This window comes from Rhinatrema bivittatum, chromosome 4, assembly GCF_901001135.1.
Source record: "Rhinatrema bivittatum chromosome 4, aRhiBiv1.1, whole genome shotgun sequence".
NCBI lineage: Eukaryota > Metazoa > Chordata > Amphibia > Gymnophiona > Rhinatrematidae > Rhinatrema > Rhinatrema bivittatum.
The window spans coordinates 286,411,563-286,429,498 of NC_042618.1; the positions used below are offsets into that span (position 1 = coordinate 286,411,563).

Here is a 17,936-nt window from a genome sequence, read left to right on the forward strand (position 1 = left end):
CTGTCTCACTCGTTTAAACCTGAAGACAAACTCGATGAAACCGGTCATATTATTGACCCAGCCTGTATTTGTCTTTCGGCTACTCATCCTGTTCCTACAGGGAAAATGGTGGTGCCCCGTCGACTCCATGAAAGAGTCCTCCGGTGGGCACATGACTCTAAGTTTGCTGGTTACCTAGGGCGAGTGCGAACCTTAGCGCTGCTTCAGCGGTTCTTCTGGTCACCCACTATGGTCTCTGATGCTAAAGCGTATGTCGATTCCTGCAGCACCTGCGCTCAACAGAAACCCCCAGTTGGGCGAACCTGGGGTTTACTCCAGCCACTCCCAGCTCTCGAAGAACCATGGACATATCTTTCCACGGATTTCATCGTGGACTTACCACCATCTAAAGACTACACGGTCATATGGGCTACAATTGACAGATTCTCCAAAATGGCCCATTTTGTTCCACTGCCGGGCCTACCATCTGCACCCAAATTGGCACGCCTGTTCCTTCAACACATCTTCCGACTACACGGCTTACCCAAGGACAGTGTTTCTGACAGAGGACCACAATTCATCATCAGATACTGGCGCGCCCTTTGTAAAAGGTTTGGCATTAACATCAGTTTAAGAACAGCATATCATCCTCAAGCCAATGGACAAGCCGAGCGTACAAACCGCTCCTTGAAGTCCTTCCTCCGCACATATATAAACGATTGTCAGGACAATTGGTCAGAGCATCATCCTTGTGCAGAGTTCTCCCACAACTCCCACATTGCTGCTGCCACAGGTACGTCACCCTTTTCCATCGTTTACAGGAAACAACTGCGACCACCGCTACCCATACCATTGTCAGTGCCTTCTTCTGCTGCGCAAGCCACTGCTGATGCCCTCAGGGCACTCTGGAACCAGACGAATCTTCGCTTACGCCAGGCTGCTTCCCGGGCCAAGAGATCTGCTGACAGCCATCGATGCTCGGCTCCTGAGTTCCTTCCTGGCCAGAAAGTCTGGTTAAGCACCCATTATATTCGTACCAAGGTATATTAGACCTTTTCCAATCATTCGTGTTGGACCAGTAACCTACCAACTCCGGCTGCCGCCTACATTGGGAATCCACAATACGTTTCACGTATCACTCCTAAAACCAGTGGTCCTATCCTGGCTTTCACGAAAGTCTCCTGCACCTCCTCCACTGGACAGGGAGACTGACACCACTTACAAGGTCCACGAAGTCCTTGATGTCCGCCGTAGGGGCCGCCGGTGGGAATACCTCCTTTCCTGGGAGGGTTAAGGCCCTGAAGAAAATTCGTGGGAGCCAGCCTGTAACATCCTGGATAAGAAACTCCTCCGGCAGTTTCATCGTGCCCATCCGTGCAAACCCAGACCTCCAAGCAGAGGCGTAGGGGGGGGGGGGGTACTGTTATGCGCACCGGCCGCAGCAGTCCCATGGCTCGGCCCCCTCACCTCTCTCAAAGTGATCCAGAACCTGGTCCCCCGTCTCTGGTGGCTGTTGGCCACCAGCTCTGTCCTCGGGCCGCCCCTAGGGCCTCCGGTTCTGCTATAGTTCCTGATGTTCCGCGTCAGGCCTCTCTGCATGACCCGCGGAGAGACGCTGTCCCGACCAATGCAGTGCCCCTCCCTAGGCATGCGCACAGCTGATCCTTTAATAGGGCCCGCGGTGGGAACCTTGCCGCGGCCCCGCATGATGACATCAGCTAAGCTCTGGTATATAAGGCCGGGCTCTGCTCTCTCAAATTGCCTTTGCAACAGGACCCTTCGCTAGTCGAGTGCTCGTTGCTTCCTCTGTTCCTGGTTCCTGATCGCCTTCGTTCCTGTTTCCTTGTTCCTGAGTTCCTGTTCCTTCATCTCTCCTTCGGATTGCTAACCTGGTTTGACCTCTGAATTGCCTGACTACTCCATTGCCTCTCTCCAACCCCGGGCCTCTGCATTGCCTGACTACTCCGTTGCCTCTCTCCAAGTCCCAGACCTCTGTATCGCCTTACCACGCCATTGCTTTTCTCCAGCCCTGGACTTCTGCTTCGGTTGACCATCCTTTGACTCTCTCCTCATTCAGACCTCAGCCTTGCTTGCCACAACTTCCAGCCTGCCGGCAGTCCTGAACCCAGCTTGCTTAGAGACACCTCTTCAGCCTTTGTTGTGGAAGTGGCTCTTTCAGGCTTCGGCCTGCTCTTGCTCAGGCGCCCTCTGTCAGACTGTGTTCCTATTGGCGCCCGGGTTTCCAGGACTCCGCCTCATCCAGTGCAGCTGTTACCTACACTGGTTGCTGCCTCTGGGCTAACTTCGATCCACCCATCAACAACCACTGACAGAGGCCACCTAAGTCCAGCTGGCCCCGGCACCCAAAGGCTCAACCCGCAGGGAACGAGGGCTGATATTGGTGAAGTGCCAGCCAGCCTCCATCCGTCAGCCCTCTCTGCCTGCCGATGGTGGGGATCATAGGATCCCTCCTATGAGTAGCGTCAACCCCACCTTGGCCCAAGTGTCCACCTCCAGCGCAACATGTATTAAGCCACATGGGCAGACAATGACAAACTACTTGTGAAGAATTGCAGTTAAAACTGCCTGGAATCATATATGGTTTCTAAAGTTGCGGGTACTGAAAACCATCCATCTTAATACTTGTGGGCCTGAAGAACAACCCTCACATACTTTATGATCCATCTCATCAGGCTCCTGTGGAAAGAACCTCAATACTGAATGTAAAGGTTGGTCCCGTAGGTTACTTGAGCTCCTCACAGAAAAAAATCAGGGGATCCTTAAAAACATTATGACCATGTAACACATGCCAATGTTTTAGCATAATAAGTTTGATATGATTTGATCTTGCAGAGTATGGGTTGGTACATACTATATATGCTAATGGTTCTTTAACTATTGTAGTTTTTGTGTTGCAGTGAGTCTATGATGGGAAGTTTGAGATAAGGATTTCAGATAAAAGAGAAGAGATCAAGGAATTGAGATAAGTATTACTACTGGTAGAATTTAATTTCAAAAAAATACTCTTTACTGCTAATCCTACTCCCTGAGGACATAACTAAGGTATATATTGGTTATGATCATAAGGACAATAGCCCCTGAAGAAGCCTTACGAAAAACAAAGACCATCTGTTGGGATCATCTAAAATTACTGGACAGGCAAATCTAAGATTATATAATTGAGTGAAAAATGTTAATGATAAGGAGATAATAGTGTCTATGGGTACATTAAATATTAAAAATAAATAGGGTAAATATTTCAATTCATAATTCAAATACAAATGATGGAGGGCAGGTGCATGGAGATACAATGATTGGCTAACGGTCACCAAGAGTCATCATCTGCATTATAATGTGTGTCTTACCATCCTTCCTCCCTCTCTCCTTCTCTATATGGGAGACTATGTGAAATATATTGATAAAAAATATAATAAATATTTTTTTCTTCACTGAAATTTATTTATTTATACCACTTATAATTTTAGTATATATGCATCACAAGTAGTTGTGTTCAATACACCCTCAATTAATTACTGTGTAGTTACAACAGACCTAAAACCATATGGTTTCCAAGTATCTTTTTTACAGGATTTTTTTTTAGCACCAGAGTAGTGCATTCAAATATAATAAATGTGTTGTTGTGATTTGTGATTTTGTTTGTCTTTTTGTTTCTAAGAAGGGTTTGATGTAAATCACTTAGGAGCTTGGATAATGTGGCATAGACATTTTAAATAAATAAAATACTATTTTTACCTCAGAAGACTGTACTTTGAATGTCCTTTTTCATGTAAAATCTGATCTTTTAAATGAATAAGTCTTAATTGTGTGTGGAGACAGCCTTAGGGGGATGTGGGGGAGCACAGAGGTAGAGGGAAGCTGCAAGGCTTCAAGGTTCACAAACAGTCCCCAATACCCTTGTAGTGGCTCTTCATACTTTCATAACTCACATACTTGTGGCCCTTTAGAAGACAGATGTTCCAAGAGGCATTTGTGAGGTGTAATTGGAAGCTGTACACATACAGGTAATGTTAATTTTAATTTTAAAAAGATATCGGCCAAATTTTCAAAGGCCTACGCATGTAAAAACCGGGGTTTATGCATGTGGCTGGGCCTTGCTCGTGAGGTGTCCATTCTATAACGGACCTGGCCATATGTGTAAACCCTGGTATGAGCACAAGTGCCGGGCCCTGAAAATGTGGCAGGCCGGGGGTGTGGTCTGGGCATGGCGGGACAGAGGCCAGTCGGGACAGCAGCCATTAGTCACTGTTCCGGGGAAGCACATGCTGGCCGGTTGCCAGTGTGGAAACTACTTCTGCTCCAGAGGAGCAGTAAGTGGTAAGATAAAAATGTATTTGGGTAGCTAGGTAGCGGTTAGGGATCGAGGAGGAGAGGGGAAAGGGAAGGAACGTTAGACGGGGGGGTGTAGGGATGTTCCCTCCCAGTCCGCTCATAAATTGTAATAGACTGGGAGGGAACTGGGAGAGGCCCGATTGTGTAGCTGCGTATAATATTTGAAAATTCGCCCCCCAGCGCACGTCACCTGAACATGTGCGCACAGCCAATAGATTTTGTAACATGCTGGCGCACGTATGTTATAAAATCAGTGCGTCCACGTGCGCGGCCCAGGAACTGCCCGTGCATGGACGTGTGTGCAGTCTTTTTAAAATCGTTCCCTATGGGGCAAATCTTTAAACTTACGCGAGGGCGCAGATTTGTTCGTGCAAACCCGGTGCGAACAAATCTATGCCCGATTTTATAACATGTGCGCGCTGCCGCGCGCATGTTATAAAATCCAGAGTCAGCGCGCATGGGGGGTGCATGTTATAAAATCCAGGGTCAGCGCGCATGGGGGGTGCACCAAGCTGAGCAGCCTGCCTCTGTTCCCTCCGAGGCCGCTCCAAAATCGGAGTGGCCTTGGAGGGAACTTGTTTTTTGCTCCCCTCACCTTTCCCTCCCTTCCCCTATCTAACCCACCCCCAGCCCTAACTAAATCCCCCCCCCACCTTATTTCGTGGAGTTACGCCTGCCTCTGGCACACCTCCAGCCCCACCCACGGACCGCTGTCACGCCCCCGGACACACCCCCAGTCCACCGTCACGCCCCCGGACAGCCCCTTATTTGAAGCCCCGGGACTTACGCGCGTCCTGGGGCTTAGGCTTGGCGTGCGTAGGGGGAGGCAGGGGTAGGTTTTCGGGGGTTGCGTACGTATTTTACGCGCGCAACCCTTTGAAAATCTACCCCTAAGTGTATATTAGACACTGTCAAGTGATATGTTGTTAATATGCATACGTTATATCATTTTAACATAATGTAAGGGTCCACATGAACTTTTAGCTACACAAATCAATCTTCAAACGTAGAAACATGATGGCAGAAAAAGATCGTATAGCCCATCAAGTCTACCCATTTGTCCAATTAATTTAGTATTATACTTCCTTAGAGATCCCCTTTATTTATTCCATGTAGGTACCTTGTTTTGGAAAATTATTTGATTTTGTGTTGGCTGAAAATATGCACATATGCTGCCAGTTGGGCATCCTATAGAAAATGTATCTGATAATGAAGATAAACAAAAAAAAAATAATCTAGGGATTTTTTTTTAACCGTTGAAACAGTCTCCAATATATATATGTACACAAACAAATGAACTAACATTTCTTGCATAGTAATCTGGATAAAGACATTTTCTACTTATTCTATCCAGAGCCTATTAAAATAATTCTTTGTACAATGCTTTCCTACCACAGATAAAACAGGTTGTCTTTAACACTTCCTCTTTCTTCTGTTTTTCACTTCTGAGGTCAGCAAACGTGTCAATGATGACTCCAAAGATCAAATTCAGAACAATGATAATAACGATGAAAAAGAATAGAAGATCATAAACCACTCTGGCAGCAAACAAAGGCTCCTGAAACAAGGACCATGTCTTAATTAATATCACTAAAGCCAAATTAGGCTATTTAAAATATGAGTTCTGATAACATTAGCTCAGGAGTGCATACGTCCAGTCTTGAAGGGCTGCAAAAAGTTCTGCTTTTTACACAGCAGAACAAATCAGCACACAAGTGTGGTGATGTTATCCAATGGCACCGAGACGGATAGCATTCTCAGAGCTTAGACAGACAAAGAAGGTCTTTGTGAGCATATGCAGATATTCCTGCTCAACCAACACTGAGTGATCCTCCTCAGTCTTTTCAGAAAGCTGCCTTTCAACTCTAAAGGGAGAAGAGTGTGATTGTGTGCTTTATTTGTCCTGCTGTCTATGGAGAATACCAGTAATAGGTGAGCAACTTTGCTTTCTCTGGGGCTGATGCAATACAGTGCGCTCAGCTGCGCGCACTGTATAACCCGCACTCTTGACGCGGGTTAAATGCACTAATCCATCCCCTAATGCAATAGGGGGTAGATTTTAAAAGATGTGCGCGGGAGTAGATTTGTTCGCGCAACCCAGCGCGAACAAATCTACTCCTGATTTTATAACATGCGTGCGCTGCCGCGCGCATGTTATAAAATACAGGGTCGGTGCGCGCAAGGCTGCGCAAAATCGGCAGCCTGCGCATGCTGAGCTGCACAGCCATCCTCCGTTCCCTCCGAGGTGCTTACTACATTCTTCAGCTGTATAGAGGGCCAATATGAAATTCTGAAATTTGCTTTAGCCATATCTTATCATTTCTGTAAGCAAGAATACATGTACTGCACCATATATAACTGATGCACAGCTGTTCTAGAACTTAACATAGCTGACTAGAAAATATTTTTTATTGTGGTATCCAATAAGGCAGAGTCTTTCCCCAAAGGGGTATTAGAATGAGTTTTAGATTTTTTTTTTTAAAGCTGATTCTGCCACTACTGATTGGTAAGGTAGTCTGGTCAAGACTGAACCTTAACTTGATATCCACATCTTTGTCTGAAGTTCTTGTTGTAGTCTATGTATTGGCACTGCGACAACTTGTTTTGGAGGATCAAGAAACTTTAATAAACCAAATGTGTCTTCTATGGATGCCACTTCTTAGAACAGGAGGAAAGGAATCTCCTTGGCCATCTTTTGGACAAAAGCAGGATATGCCATATCCTTAGGAGACATACTCCTAGGAAGTTTTGGAGAGGGATCTGATGGAAGACCAGTACAGTTTTCATTATCTCAGTGGTACAGTGGAGAAATATAAGATGTATTTATTTAAAAGCGCTTATTACCTGCCCTTCCTACGTTAAGAGTGGGGTACAATATAGAACATTTAGATGTTCAAAGCAGGGTATAATGTAACACATATTCATATAAAAAGAGAAGGGGAAGGGCAATACAAAATCTTAGGTGGGGGGGGGAGAGCATATAAGCACCAAGGGAGTGAGTTTGATTGTGCTAGGGGGTCAGAGGAGAGGGGCATAGAAGACTAGGTAGCATCAACTGAAGGAGGATGAGTTGAGGGTAGTCTGTTGTCATCTAGGTTGGGGAATGCTGTCTTAAAGAGGAAAGTTTTTAGGGCTTTTTTGAAGAAGGATTTTTCTTGGAGACATCTTATTGTCTTTGGCAGGCTGTTCCACAGGAGTGGTCCGGCAGAGAAGAATTCACGTTCTCTGGTTTCCTCGACATGGGTGAGCTTCGTAGATGGAGAAACTAGTAGCATTTGGTTGGACGATCTGAGTTGTCGTGAGGGGGCATAGATTTTTATTGTTGAGGAGACCCATGGGCAGTTTAAGTTATGGATTGAGGAGTGGATGATCATTGCAAGCTTATATTGTATTTGGTAGGGGATGGGGAGCCAATGAAGAGATATGAGTATAGGGGAGATGTGATTGCGCGTGGGAGTGCTGTTAAGGAGTCTTGCTGAGTTTTGTATGATTTAATAAGATTCAGGGCTTTCCTGTCAATGACACAGTATTATAGGAGGTTTCTCTGTTGTTGTCTTCTCATGAGATGAGGGTGAGTCATGAGACTTAAGACTGTGATATGTTTTCTCTAGTCTGTAAATATGGAATAGCTGACTAAAATGGGAGGCATTTGCTCGAAGGGTGGAGGAAGTGACGGCATATCAATGAAATCATTTTTTAACAAATTCAAGCTACATCTTCCACTGTTCTTCCATGAAATGTTAGTCAGTTGTAGGAAGAACAGTGGAAGAGCCGTCCAACTCAGGAACCAAAATTGAGATTGGAGAACTTTGATCCTGTTTTGATTTTTCTGTGCCAAAATAGATTCTCTGCACTAAGAAGGTCTTGTGCAGAAGATGGTACCATGGCTTTGCTTGTGCATAGTACGAATAAGTATTTGGTGCTAAAGAGATATTGCACTAAAGGGAATTGTCTCTGCCTTAGAGAAGAGACCACTGATGAAGTGCATACACACTTCAGTGCTAGACTTTACATCACTGACTTTTCTGTTCCAAGACTTTTCAGATTCATTGCACCAATCATGAGAGGACTGTATCTTTTCTGATCTAGGAGATGGCCTCTGTGCTAAAGAATGCTTCACTTTAACTATTGAGGTAGAAGAAGATTTTAATAAATAAATCCTTCAGAGTAGAAGCTCCCAACCTGAATGCCCTTGATGACATGCATACACAGGTCACACAGTCTAGAATGTCACAGGAAGGACTGAGATACTAGAAACATCAGTCATGCTGATCCAAGAAAGACATCTAAGAAAAGCAATAGGGACATCTTTTGAACCCCAGATTGTTGTCTGACATCCTGAAAAGAACTCACTTTTGAAGAAAACAATTTACTTTATTATTATTTTTGTTTTTTAAGGAGACTCGAGAACAAAAATAACGGAGAAATTTTTACATCTTAATTTTCTTTCTATTAGTCCTGCTACACCACAGCACACTGATTTCTCCAGTGACATCACTAGCAGTATGTATAAACTAGCAACTCTACCCGTTCTACGCCCAGGCGGCGAGCCTTTTTATTGGCACATCTACTCTTGTTTTGAGCAGAATTTCCCTAGAAATTCACTGTAAGAGTGTCCCTTCCACATACACACACCCTTATACAGGCTCCCTCACTCTCTGGCAGACACACACACATCCCCTCATATAGGCTCCCTCTCTGAAACCCACACTCAAGCATCCCGCCCACTCCCCCTCTTACCAACCAAGCTGTCTCTCGCACTCCCCCACACCCCTTCTCCTCTCACACACACATTCTCTCTCACCGGCATACCCCTCCCCTCATATAGGCTTGCTCTCTCTGAAACCCATACTCAAGCATCCCCCCATCTACCCTCTCTTACCTCCCATGCTCTCTCACACCCTCCCCACCCCTCCTCTCACCAACCATGCTATCTGTCAACCCCCCTCTCTCACATACACATTTTCTCTCACCTTTTCGCTGCTTTCGCGGCATGCCACGGTCTCCTCTGCTATATTCTGCCTGTCCCGCGATGGCTGCTGTCCTTCATACCTGTTGTAGCTGGTGTTGTCACATGGCCGCTGTACGACATGTTTGAGCCACCAAGGCGGCCAGGGAGCCACCTGCGCCATCTATCGGCGGGCTGGGGAACATGCGCGAGCACTGACGGACACACTACCAAGCCTGATAGATTATGGATGGTGCAGCACAGCGAGAAACCAGTATCCTTATGATAAGGTACTGAAAATTCTACAATACACAAACTATTAATTATTAATATTAATTATTAATGCCAATCAGAGGCCAAAAAAGGAACACAAAGAAGAGCTCTCCTTTCAGCCAAACATGAACCAATGCATCTATCCCACAGGAGCCTATCTCCCTGTGATGACTGAAGAACTGCAGAACCTTGGTGATCTTGCCAGTTGCCATCAAATCTATGTGAGGCAAACTTCACCTGAAAATCATGCACTGAAAGGCATCTTGACTGAGCTCCCAGAAAACTCCTGCTTAGGAAGTATGCTTGCACATTTTCCTCTACTGTAATGTGAGCTGTTGATATGAGCTGCAGTTTCTCTTCTGCCCAGGGTAAAAGAAGTATAATGTTTGGCAGCTCAAAGGACTGCCTGAGAGCTGCCGCACTCACCCCAATTGCTGCCTGACGCTGCCAGTGGCCTCCTGTAGCAGCAGAATGCTGCCATTGCTGAATGCTGCAGACAGCCACTGACATTCCCTGTTGGGCTGCTGCCTCCCTTTAGGTGCATGCGCGCGCGCATGAGCACACAAAATATAGGCCCCATGGTGAGAAACACGGAGTTGCACCTCCTGATGACATCAGCATGACTGGGATATTTAAGTAGAAGGCCTGCAGCATTACCTCGCCTCATCAATGGATCTCCTGCTTAGTAGTAATGCATGCTGCTCCTGCAGTCCTGTTTGTTTCAGAGTTCCTGATTGATTTTGTGTTCCTGTACTCCAGCCTTGCCTTGCCCGGTCTGCCTCATCCAGTGTCTTCTGGTGTCCTTGTCTGTCCTTTGCTTGATCTCCTGGATCTGACCTCTCAGATTGGACATGATTACACTTGCCTACCTCTTGGATCTGACCTCTTGCATTGGAACTGACTACACTTGTTTGCTGCCTGCCTTGACCGCCTGTTCTCAATCTCTCCAGTCTTCTGCCTATCCTGACCCCGACATGCTTTGGACTCTTGCTCATTCTACTGCCTAACTCCTGCCACCCGCCAGAATCCAAAAGCAGGGGAAGTGGCTGGCATAGGTGAAGCTCCAGTCTGCTCTATACCAGGGTGCATTTTCCAGCTGTTGGTGTAAGCCTCATACGTTCGCCTAGAAGAGTCCAACAACTATGCCACAGCACTCTCATGCCACTCATCACAAGAGGATTCATCTCCTCTGACTCCCTGATTCCTGGTGTTGCCCTTTCTGTTCACATATGCCACTACTGTGGCATTGTCTATCAGCACCCAGACAGCTTTCCCGCATATCAAGAGAGGAAGTGAAGAACAGCCAACCATATGGCCTTGGTTTCCAACTTGTTGATGGACCAAGTTGCTTCCTCTGAAGAGGAACCTCAGTAACACAATGAGCCCCCCAGCAATGAGCCCCCCAGGCAATGAGCCCCCCAGCCAGACATGCTTACATCCATTGTAGTCCAAATGCAAACAGAGACACCAGACTTATACCTCATAGAAGATGTTGAGGAACTGTCCACAACGCGAGGCTCCACTTCACCACTGCTAGCAAGGGTAGACGGAAATCATAGTTCTGGGATTGGAGCAAGAACATAACATAAGAACATAAGATATGCCATACTGGACCAGACCAAGGGTCCATCAAGCCCAGTATCCTGTTTCCAACAGCGGCCAATCCTAGTCACAAGTACCTGACAAGTACCCAAACATTACTCAGATCACAAGCTACTATTGCTTATTAATTACCATCATAGCAGTTTATGGATTTATCCTCTAGGAACTTATACAAACCTTTTTTAAACCCAGTTACACTAACTGCTGTAACCACATCCTCTGGCAATGAATTCCAGAGCTTTACTATGTGCTGAGTGAAAAAGATTTTTTTAAAATTTGTTTTAAATGAGCTACTTCCTAACTTCATGGAGTGCCCCCGGTCCTTCTATTATCTGAGAGTAAATAACTGATTTACATTAACTTGTTCAAGTCCTTTCATGATTTTGTAGACTCCTATCATACCCTCCACTCAGTCGTCTCTCCTCCAAACTGAAGAGCCCTAACTTCTTTAGCCTTTCCTGAAAGGGTAGCCATTCCATGTCCCTTATCATTGTGGTTGCCCTTCTCTGCACTTTCTCCAGTTCAGCTTTATCCTTTTCGAGATGTGGTTACCAGAACTGCACACAGCATTCAAGGTGCAGTCTCACTATGGAGCAATACAGAGGCATTATGACATCCTCCATTTTACTTTCCATTCCCTTCTTAATAATTCCTAATAGTCTGCTTTTTTGATCGCCACAGCACACTGGGCTGACGATTTCAATGTATTTTCCACTATAACGCCTAGATCTCTTTCCTGGGTGGTAACTCCTAAGATAGAACCTAACATTGTGTAAATACGGCAAGGGTTATTTTTTCCCTATATGCATCACTTTGCACTTGTCCATGTTAAATTTAATCTGCCATTTGAAAGCCTAATCTTCCATTCTTGCAAGGTCTTCCTGCAATTCATCACAATGCACTTGAAATTTAACTACTCTGCATAATTTTGTGTCATCCGCAAATTTGATCACTCATTGAACCCCTTTACAGATCATTTATAAATATATTAAAAAGCACATGTCCCTGAGGAACTCCATTGTTTACCTTTTTCCATTGTGAAAACGGACCATTTAATCTTACTGTTTCCTGTCTGTTAACCAACTTGCAATCCACAAAAGGACATTACCTCTTAACCCATGACTTTTTAGTTTTCTTAGAAGCCTCTCATGTGACACTTTGCCCAATACCTTCTGAAAATCCAAATATGGCATATCTACCAGTTCACCTTTGCCTACATGTTTATTCACCCCTTCAAAAAAATGTAGGAGATTTGGGAGGCAAGACTTCCCTTGGGTAAATCCATGCTGGCTATGTCCTATCAAACCATGTCTAGCTAAATGTTTTGTGATTTTATTCTTTTAACAGTTTCCACAATTTATTTTGGTACTGAAGTCAGGCTCACTGGTCTATAGTTTCCCGGATCACCCCTGGATATCTTTTTAAATATAGGGTTATATTGGTCATCTTCCAATCTTCAGGTACATCGGATGATTTTAATGATAGGTTACACATTTTTACTAATAGGTCTAAAATTTCATTTTTTTTGTTCTTTCAGAACCCTGGGATATATACCCATCTGGTCCAGGTGATTTACTACTCTTCAGTTTGTCAATCAGGCCTTCCACATCTTCCAGGTTCACTGTGATTTGGTTCAGTTGATCTGAATCATCACCCATGAAAACCTTCTCTGGAATGGGTATCTTTCCAATATCCTCTTCAGTAAACACAGATTCAAAGAAATCGTTTAATCTTTCCACCTGGCCTTCTCTAAGTGCCACCCTTGATCATCCAAAAGTCTAACAGACTCCCTTGCAGACTTTCTGCTTCGGACATATTTTTAAAAGGCTTTTATTGAGAGTTGCCTCTATGCCAACTTCTTTTCAAATTTTCTCTTAGCCTGTCTTAACAATGTCTTAGCTTTAACTTGTCAATGCTTATGCTTTATCCTATTTTCTTCTGATGGATCTGTCTTCCAATTTTTGAATGAAGATTTTTGAATGAAGATTTTTTTGGCTAAAATAGCCTCTTTCACCTCACCTTTTAACCATGCCAGTAATCATTCTGCCTTTCTTCCACCTTTCTTAATGCATGGAATATATCTGGTCTGTGCTTCTAGGATGGTATTTTTTCATAGTCCACACCTGTTGCACACTTTTTACCTTTGTAGCTACACCTTTCAGCTTTTTTATATTTTTCTCATTTTAACAAAGATCCTCTTTTCAAAGTTTAGCACTAGAGCCATGGATTTACATACTGTCCCTCTTCCAGTCATTAATTCAAATTTGATCATATTATGATCACTATTGTCAAGCGGCCCCACCACCATTATGCTCCACTGAGAATTAGATCTAAAATTGCTCCCTCTCTTGTTGGTTCCTGAACCAATTGCTTCATAAAACTGTCTTTTATTCCATCCAGGAATTTTATCTCTCTAGCATGCCCTGTTGTTTCACTTACCCAGTTAATATTGGGGTAACTGAAATCTCTCATTATTACTGCACTACCAGTTTGGTTAGCTTCCCTAATTTCTCTTAGCATTTCACTGTCCGTCTCATCATTTTGACCAGGAGGATGGTAGTATACTCCTATCACTATTATCTTCCCCAACACACAAGTGATTACTACAAATAAAGATTTGGTTGTACATTTAGTTTCATACAGGATCTTTATCCTGTTGGACTATATGCCATCCCGGACATAAAGCGCCACCCTGCCACCAAGATGCTCCTCTCTGATACTGCAATATAATTTGTACCCCAGAATAGCACTATCCCATGGTTATCCTCTTTCCACCATGTCTCTGAGATGCCAATTAAGTCAATGTCATCATTCACTGCTATACACTCTAATTCTCCCATCTTACTTCTTAGACTTCTGGCATTAGCATATAAACATTTCAAAGTGAATTTTTTGTTTGTATTTACATTCTGCTTTTCAGTTGACAGGGATACATTGGAATCTTTTAGCTCAGGTGAGTTTTACTTATAGGCACTTGGAATACTTTTCTTATTGGAACCTCTCTGTTGGGATGCCCTAACTCTAATGCTTCATTAATATTCTTTGTAGATACCTCCATCAGAACCATGTGCTGCTGAGCGACTGTTGGCTTTCTCCTTTGTTCTAGTTTAGAAGCTGCTCTATCTCCTTTTTAAAGGTTAGCGCCAGCAGCCTGGTTCCACCCTGGTTAAGGTGGCGCCCATCTCTTCGAAAAAGACTCCTCCTTCCCCAAAAGGTTCCCCCAGTTCCTTACAAAACTGCATCCCTCTTCCCTGCACCATCGTCTTATCCATGCATTGAGACTCTGGAGCTCTACCGGCCTCTGGGGCCCTGCCGTGTAACAGGAAGCATTTCAGAGAATGCTACCCTGGTGGTTCTGGATTTCAGCTTTCTACCTAAGAGTCTAAATTTGACTTCCAGAACCTCCCTCCCACATTTTCCTATGTTGTTGATGCCCACGTGCATCACGACAGCTGGCTCCTCGCCAGCACTGTCTAAAATCCTATCTAGGTGGCGCATGAGGTCTGCTACCTTCACACCAGGTAGGCATGTTACCAGGTGATTCTCACGCCCACCAGCCACTCAGCTATCTACATTGCTAATAATCGAATCACCAACTATGATGGCTGACCTAACCCTTCCCTCCTTGGCAGAAGCCATGGGAGATACTTCCTTGGTGCGAGAGGATGATGACCAGTTGGAGATTATGTCCTTGCTACAGGACCATTTCCTGCTATACCAGGTTGATGCTCTCTGATCATGAGACCTTCCTCCTCCAAGGCAGCACCAGGGATGCCAGACTGGAGTTGGGACTTGGCTACTATGTCCCTGAAGGTCTTATCTATATACCTCTATGACTGCCTCAGCTCCTCCAGGTTAGCCACTCTAGGCTCTGAAAGACATGAGCTCTTTGCATTGGATGCACACATACAACTTCTCACCAGCATGTAAAAAATCATACATGTGACACTTGATGCAAAAGATTGGAATTCTCCCCCCCCCCCCCTCTCTTGCTGCTGGACTGCTGCCTTCATCTTAAATTTGTTTCAGTTCCTAGTTAAGTTTTAGGTTGCTCTGGGTGTAGGATTGCATATGATTAGGGTCCTTTAAATGTGTTAGTGTATTCACTCCATATCTGGTAGTGACCTACATGGGAATGATAAAAATCTTGATAAGGTGTGGGGAATTTCTTAATTTAAATTAAAAGGCTGATTTATTTATTTATTTTAAATGTGAATGTGACACTGCAACTAACAAAACAGAAGAAAATGCTGGAGAGGTCTCATATGAAGTTGGCCCAGAAAACCAAATCCAAAGCTGTTGTTATGGAATCCAAGAGTTGAAGATACCCCAAGCTCTTGATGCTAGAAGGGCAAGAAACCTGTGCATTTGACAAATCAGCTTGTTCACTCTAGTCATTGTCAGATAAACCTAGCCCTTCTTGGTATCAAAGTGAGCCCAAAGGTACTCCAATTGAGACGGTACTAGATTGCTCTTTACAAAACTGACTACCCAGCCCAAGCTTTCTAAAACTTGGACCGCTCTGTTGGCAGTACAAATACCTTCTTGAAACAAAGTGGCCATGAATAAACAATCATCCAGATAGGGATCAAGTCTGATCCCCTCTTTTCTCGTAAAGACTGCTACTACCACCATGACCTTGGTGAAGACTCGTGGATCTATGGCTAACCCAAACAGAAGAGTTTGAAACTGAAAATGAAAATAAGCCTTCGCAAGGTTAATGCAACTCCAACATTGCTCTCTGCTTCAACGGCAAGGGGAAATGTGGAAAAGAGGATTTGCATTTAGACAACAACCAACAAGGACTGAACTTCACAATCTGGATAAACAAATAAGCGTGGGGGTGGCTTGTTTATTACGGCGGTTACTACCCTAAACCATTTAAGCCTGATACATCATTTTGAATGCATATATAGCATTGCTCTCTGCTTCAACGGCAGGGGGAAATTGGAAAATTGTATTTACATTCAGACAACATCCAACAAGGCAATGATCTGTGCAGTCTGGGTAAACAAGCATCGGGGTAGCTTGCTAGATGCGGCGGTTACTACCCTTAACCATTAAGCCTTTTGCTCACCTTTGATGCAACTCCAACATTACTCTCTGCATCAATGGCAAGGGATGGCAGGAAACTTGTATCAAACAATTACCAACAAGGGTCCTGAAATTGGTGGTTGGTGAAACAGATACATATGGGAAAATAAGTGTGGGAGCTTGCTGGGCAGACTGGATGGGCCGATTGGTCTTTTTCTGCCATCATTTCTATGTTTCTATGTTATGTATGTTTCAATGCTCCTAAAGAATGCAAAAATGGAAATACCCTGATTCTTTAGACTTAAGGGAATATGAAAATAGGCTTCTGAAAGATACAGGGAAGACAAATACTTGCCCTTGTGACCTACCATGAGCACTGAATGAAGCGTCTCCATTAAGAATTGAGAAAAATTGAGGTTAATGCTCACCCCTTTGAGATCCAGGGTGGGCCTGTAAGATGTCTTTCTTGGGAACCATGAAGTAGTTGGAGTAAATGCCATGACCTCTTTCCACTAAGGGAACTAGAATCACAGCTTTTAACAGCTGGAGCAGCAATAAGGTATCAATTACCACTTTTTGCTTGACAGCTGAAGTGCAGGTAGAAATCATAAAAACATCAGGAATTGGAGCCCAGAGCTCCAAGGCATAACTGACCTGAATCAGCTCCAGCACTCATTGATATGAGGTTATGTGGGTCCACTTCTGATAGTAACATAGTAATGACGGAAGAAAAAGACCAAAATGGTCCATCTAGTCTGCCCAGCAAGCTTCCCAAGGTAGTAACTGCTGCTCTATGCAGGCTACCCCCACGTTTTTGTTAAGGGTAGTAACTTGATATATTGAAGGTGACTGCCCACAGGCAGGACCAGAGAGTAGACCTGCCAAAATACATTGAGAAGCCCAACCACTTCCTCAGGTGGCAGCCAAGTCAGACTTGGGCTTTCAGAAACATTGAAAGAACTGACCCTTGCCTCTTGAAACCTGAGAACCTTGGAAAGAATACAGTGACTGATTACCTGGACTATGCCACTTTGAGTCACAGAACTGGCCACAGCCTCTAGAAGACTGATAGAAGGAGCGAGACATCTATAGGGAGCCTCTGAGGCTTTGGATCTCTCAGATTCTTGACCAGTTGCTCTAGATCTTCTCCATATAATAATCTTCCCTTGCAAGGTAGCGTCCCCAACCTAGACTTTGACTAAATATTTGCAGACCAGTTATGAAGGCAAAGAAGACTTTTGAGCACTACAGCCAAAACTATTGAACAGGAAGAAAAAAAGAGGAAATCATATAAAGCATCCACCATAAAAACAGCAGTGGACCCCATCTTAGTTGCCTCCTCACTTTCCTGTTGTATCCAATACAAGAGCGCCCTAACCACAAAACTATCACAAACAGAAATTTGAACTGCCAGAGCTGCGGAAGTAAACAAGCGATTCTCTATCTTCTGATTCTGAGTGTCCTTGAGAGTACTAACCTCCACTTGGATTGTAGGGTGCCTAGTGACAGCTGGGAAACAGAGGATTCACCAGACACCTGAAACAAACTCTTAGCTGCCTCTGGAGGGAGAGGATAAAGCTTCAGTAGATTCATCACACATTTGAGGTCAGACTCGGGGGTCCCCCTACTACGCAAACACCATTTCCTCAAGCTCAGAATGTAAAGGAAAAGCCTTTGAAGATTTGTGTACCCTCTTAATAATAGGATTCCACATAGGAGACTTCTCCACTATTCTAAAGGCAAGAGACCA

General features: G+C 44.4%; 1 protein-coding gene across 1 annotated transcript in view; it reads right to left on the reverse strand.

Annotated features, from left to right (window-relative positions):
* The window catches only part of ITPR2 (inositol 1,4,5-trisphosphate receptor type 2), a 1,380,003-nt gene that overhangs the window by 99,976 nt on the left and 1,262,091 nt on the right, over positions 1 to 17,936 (reverse strand). Inside the window, 1 exon segment of the mRNA XM_029597493.1 lies at positions 5,722 to 5,887. Coding sequence (XP_029453353.1) covers positions 5,722 to 5,887 — 166 coding nt within the window.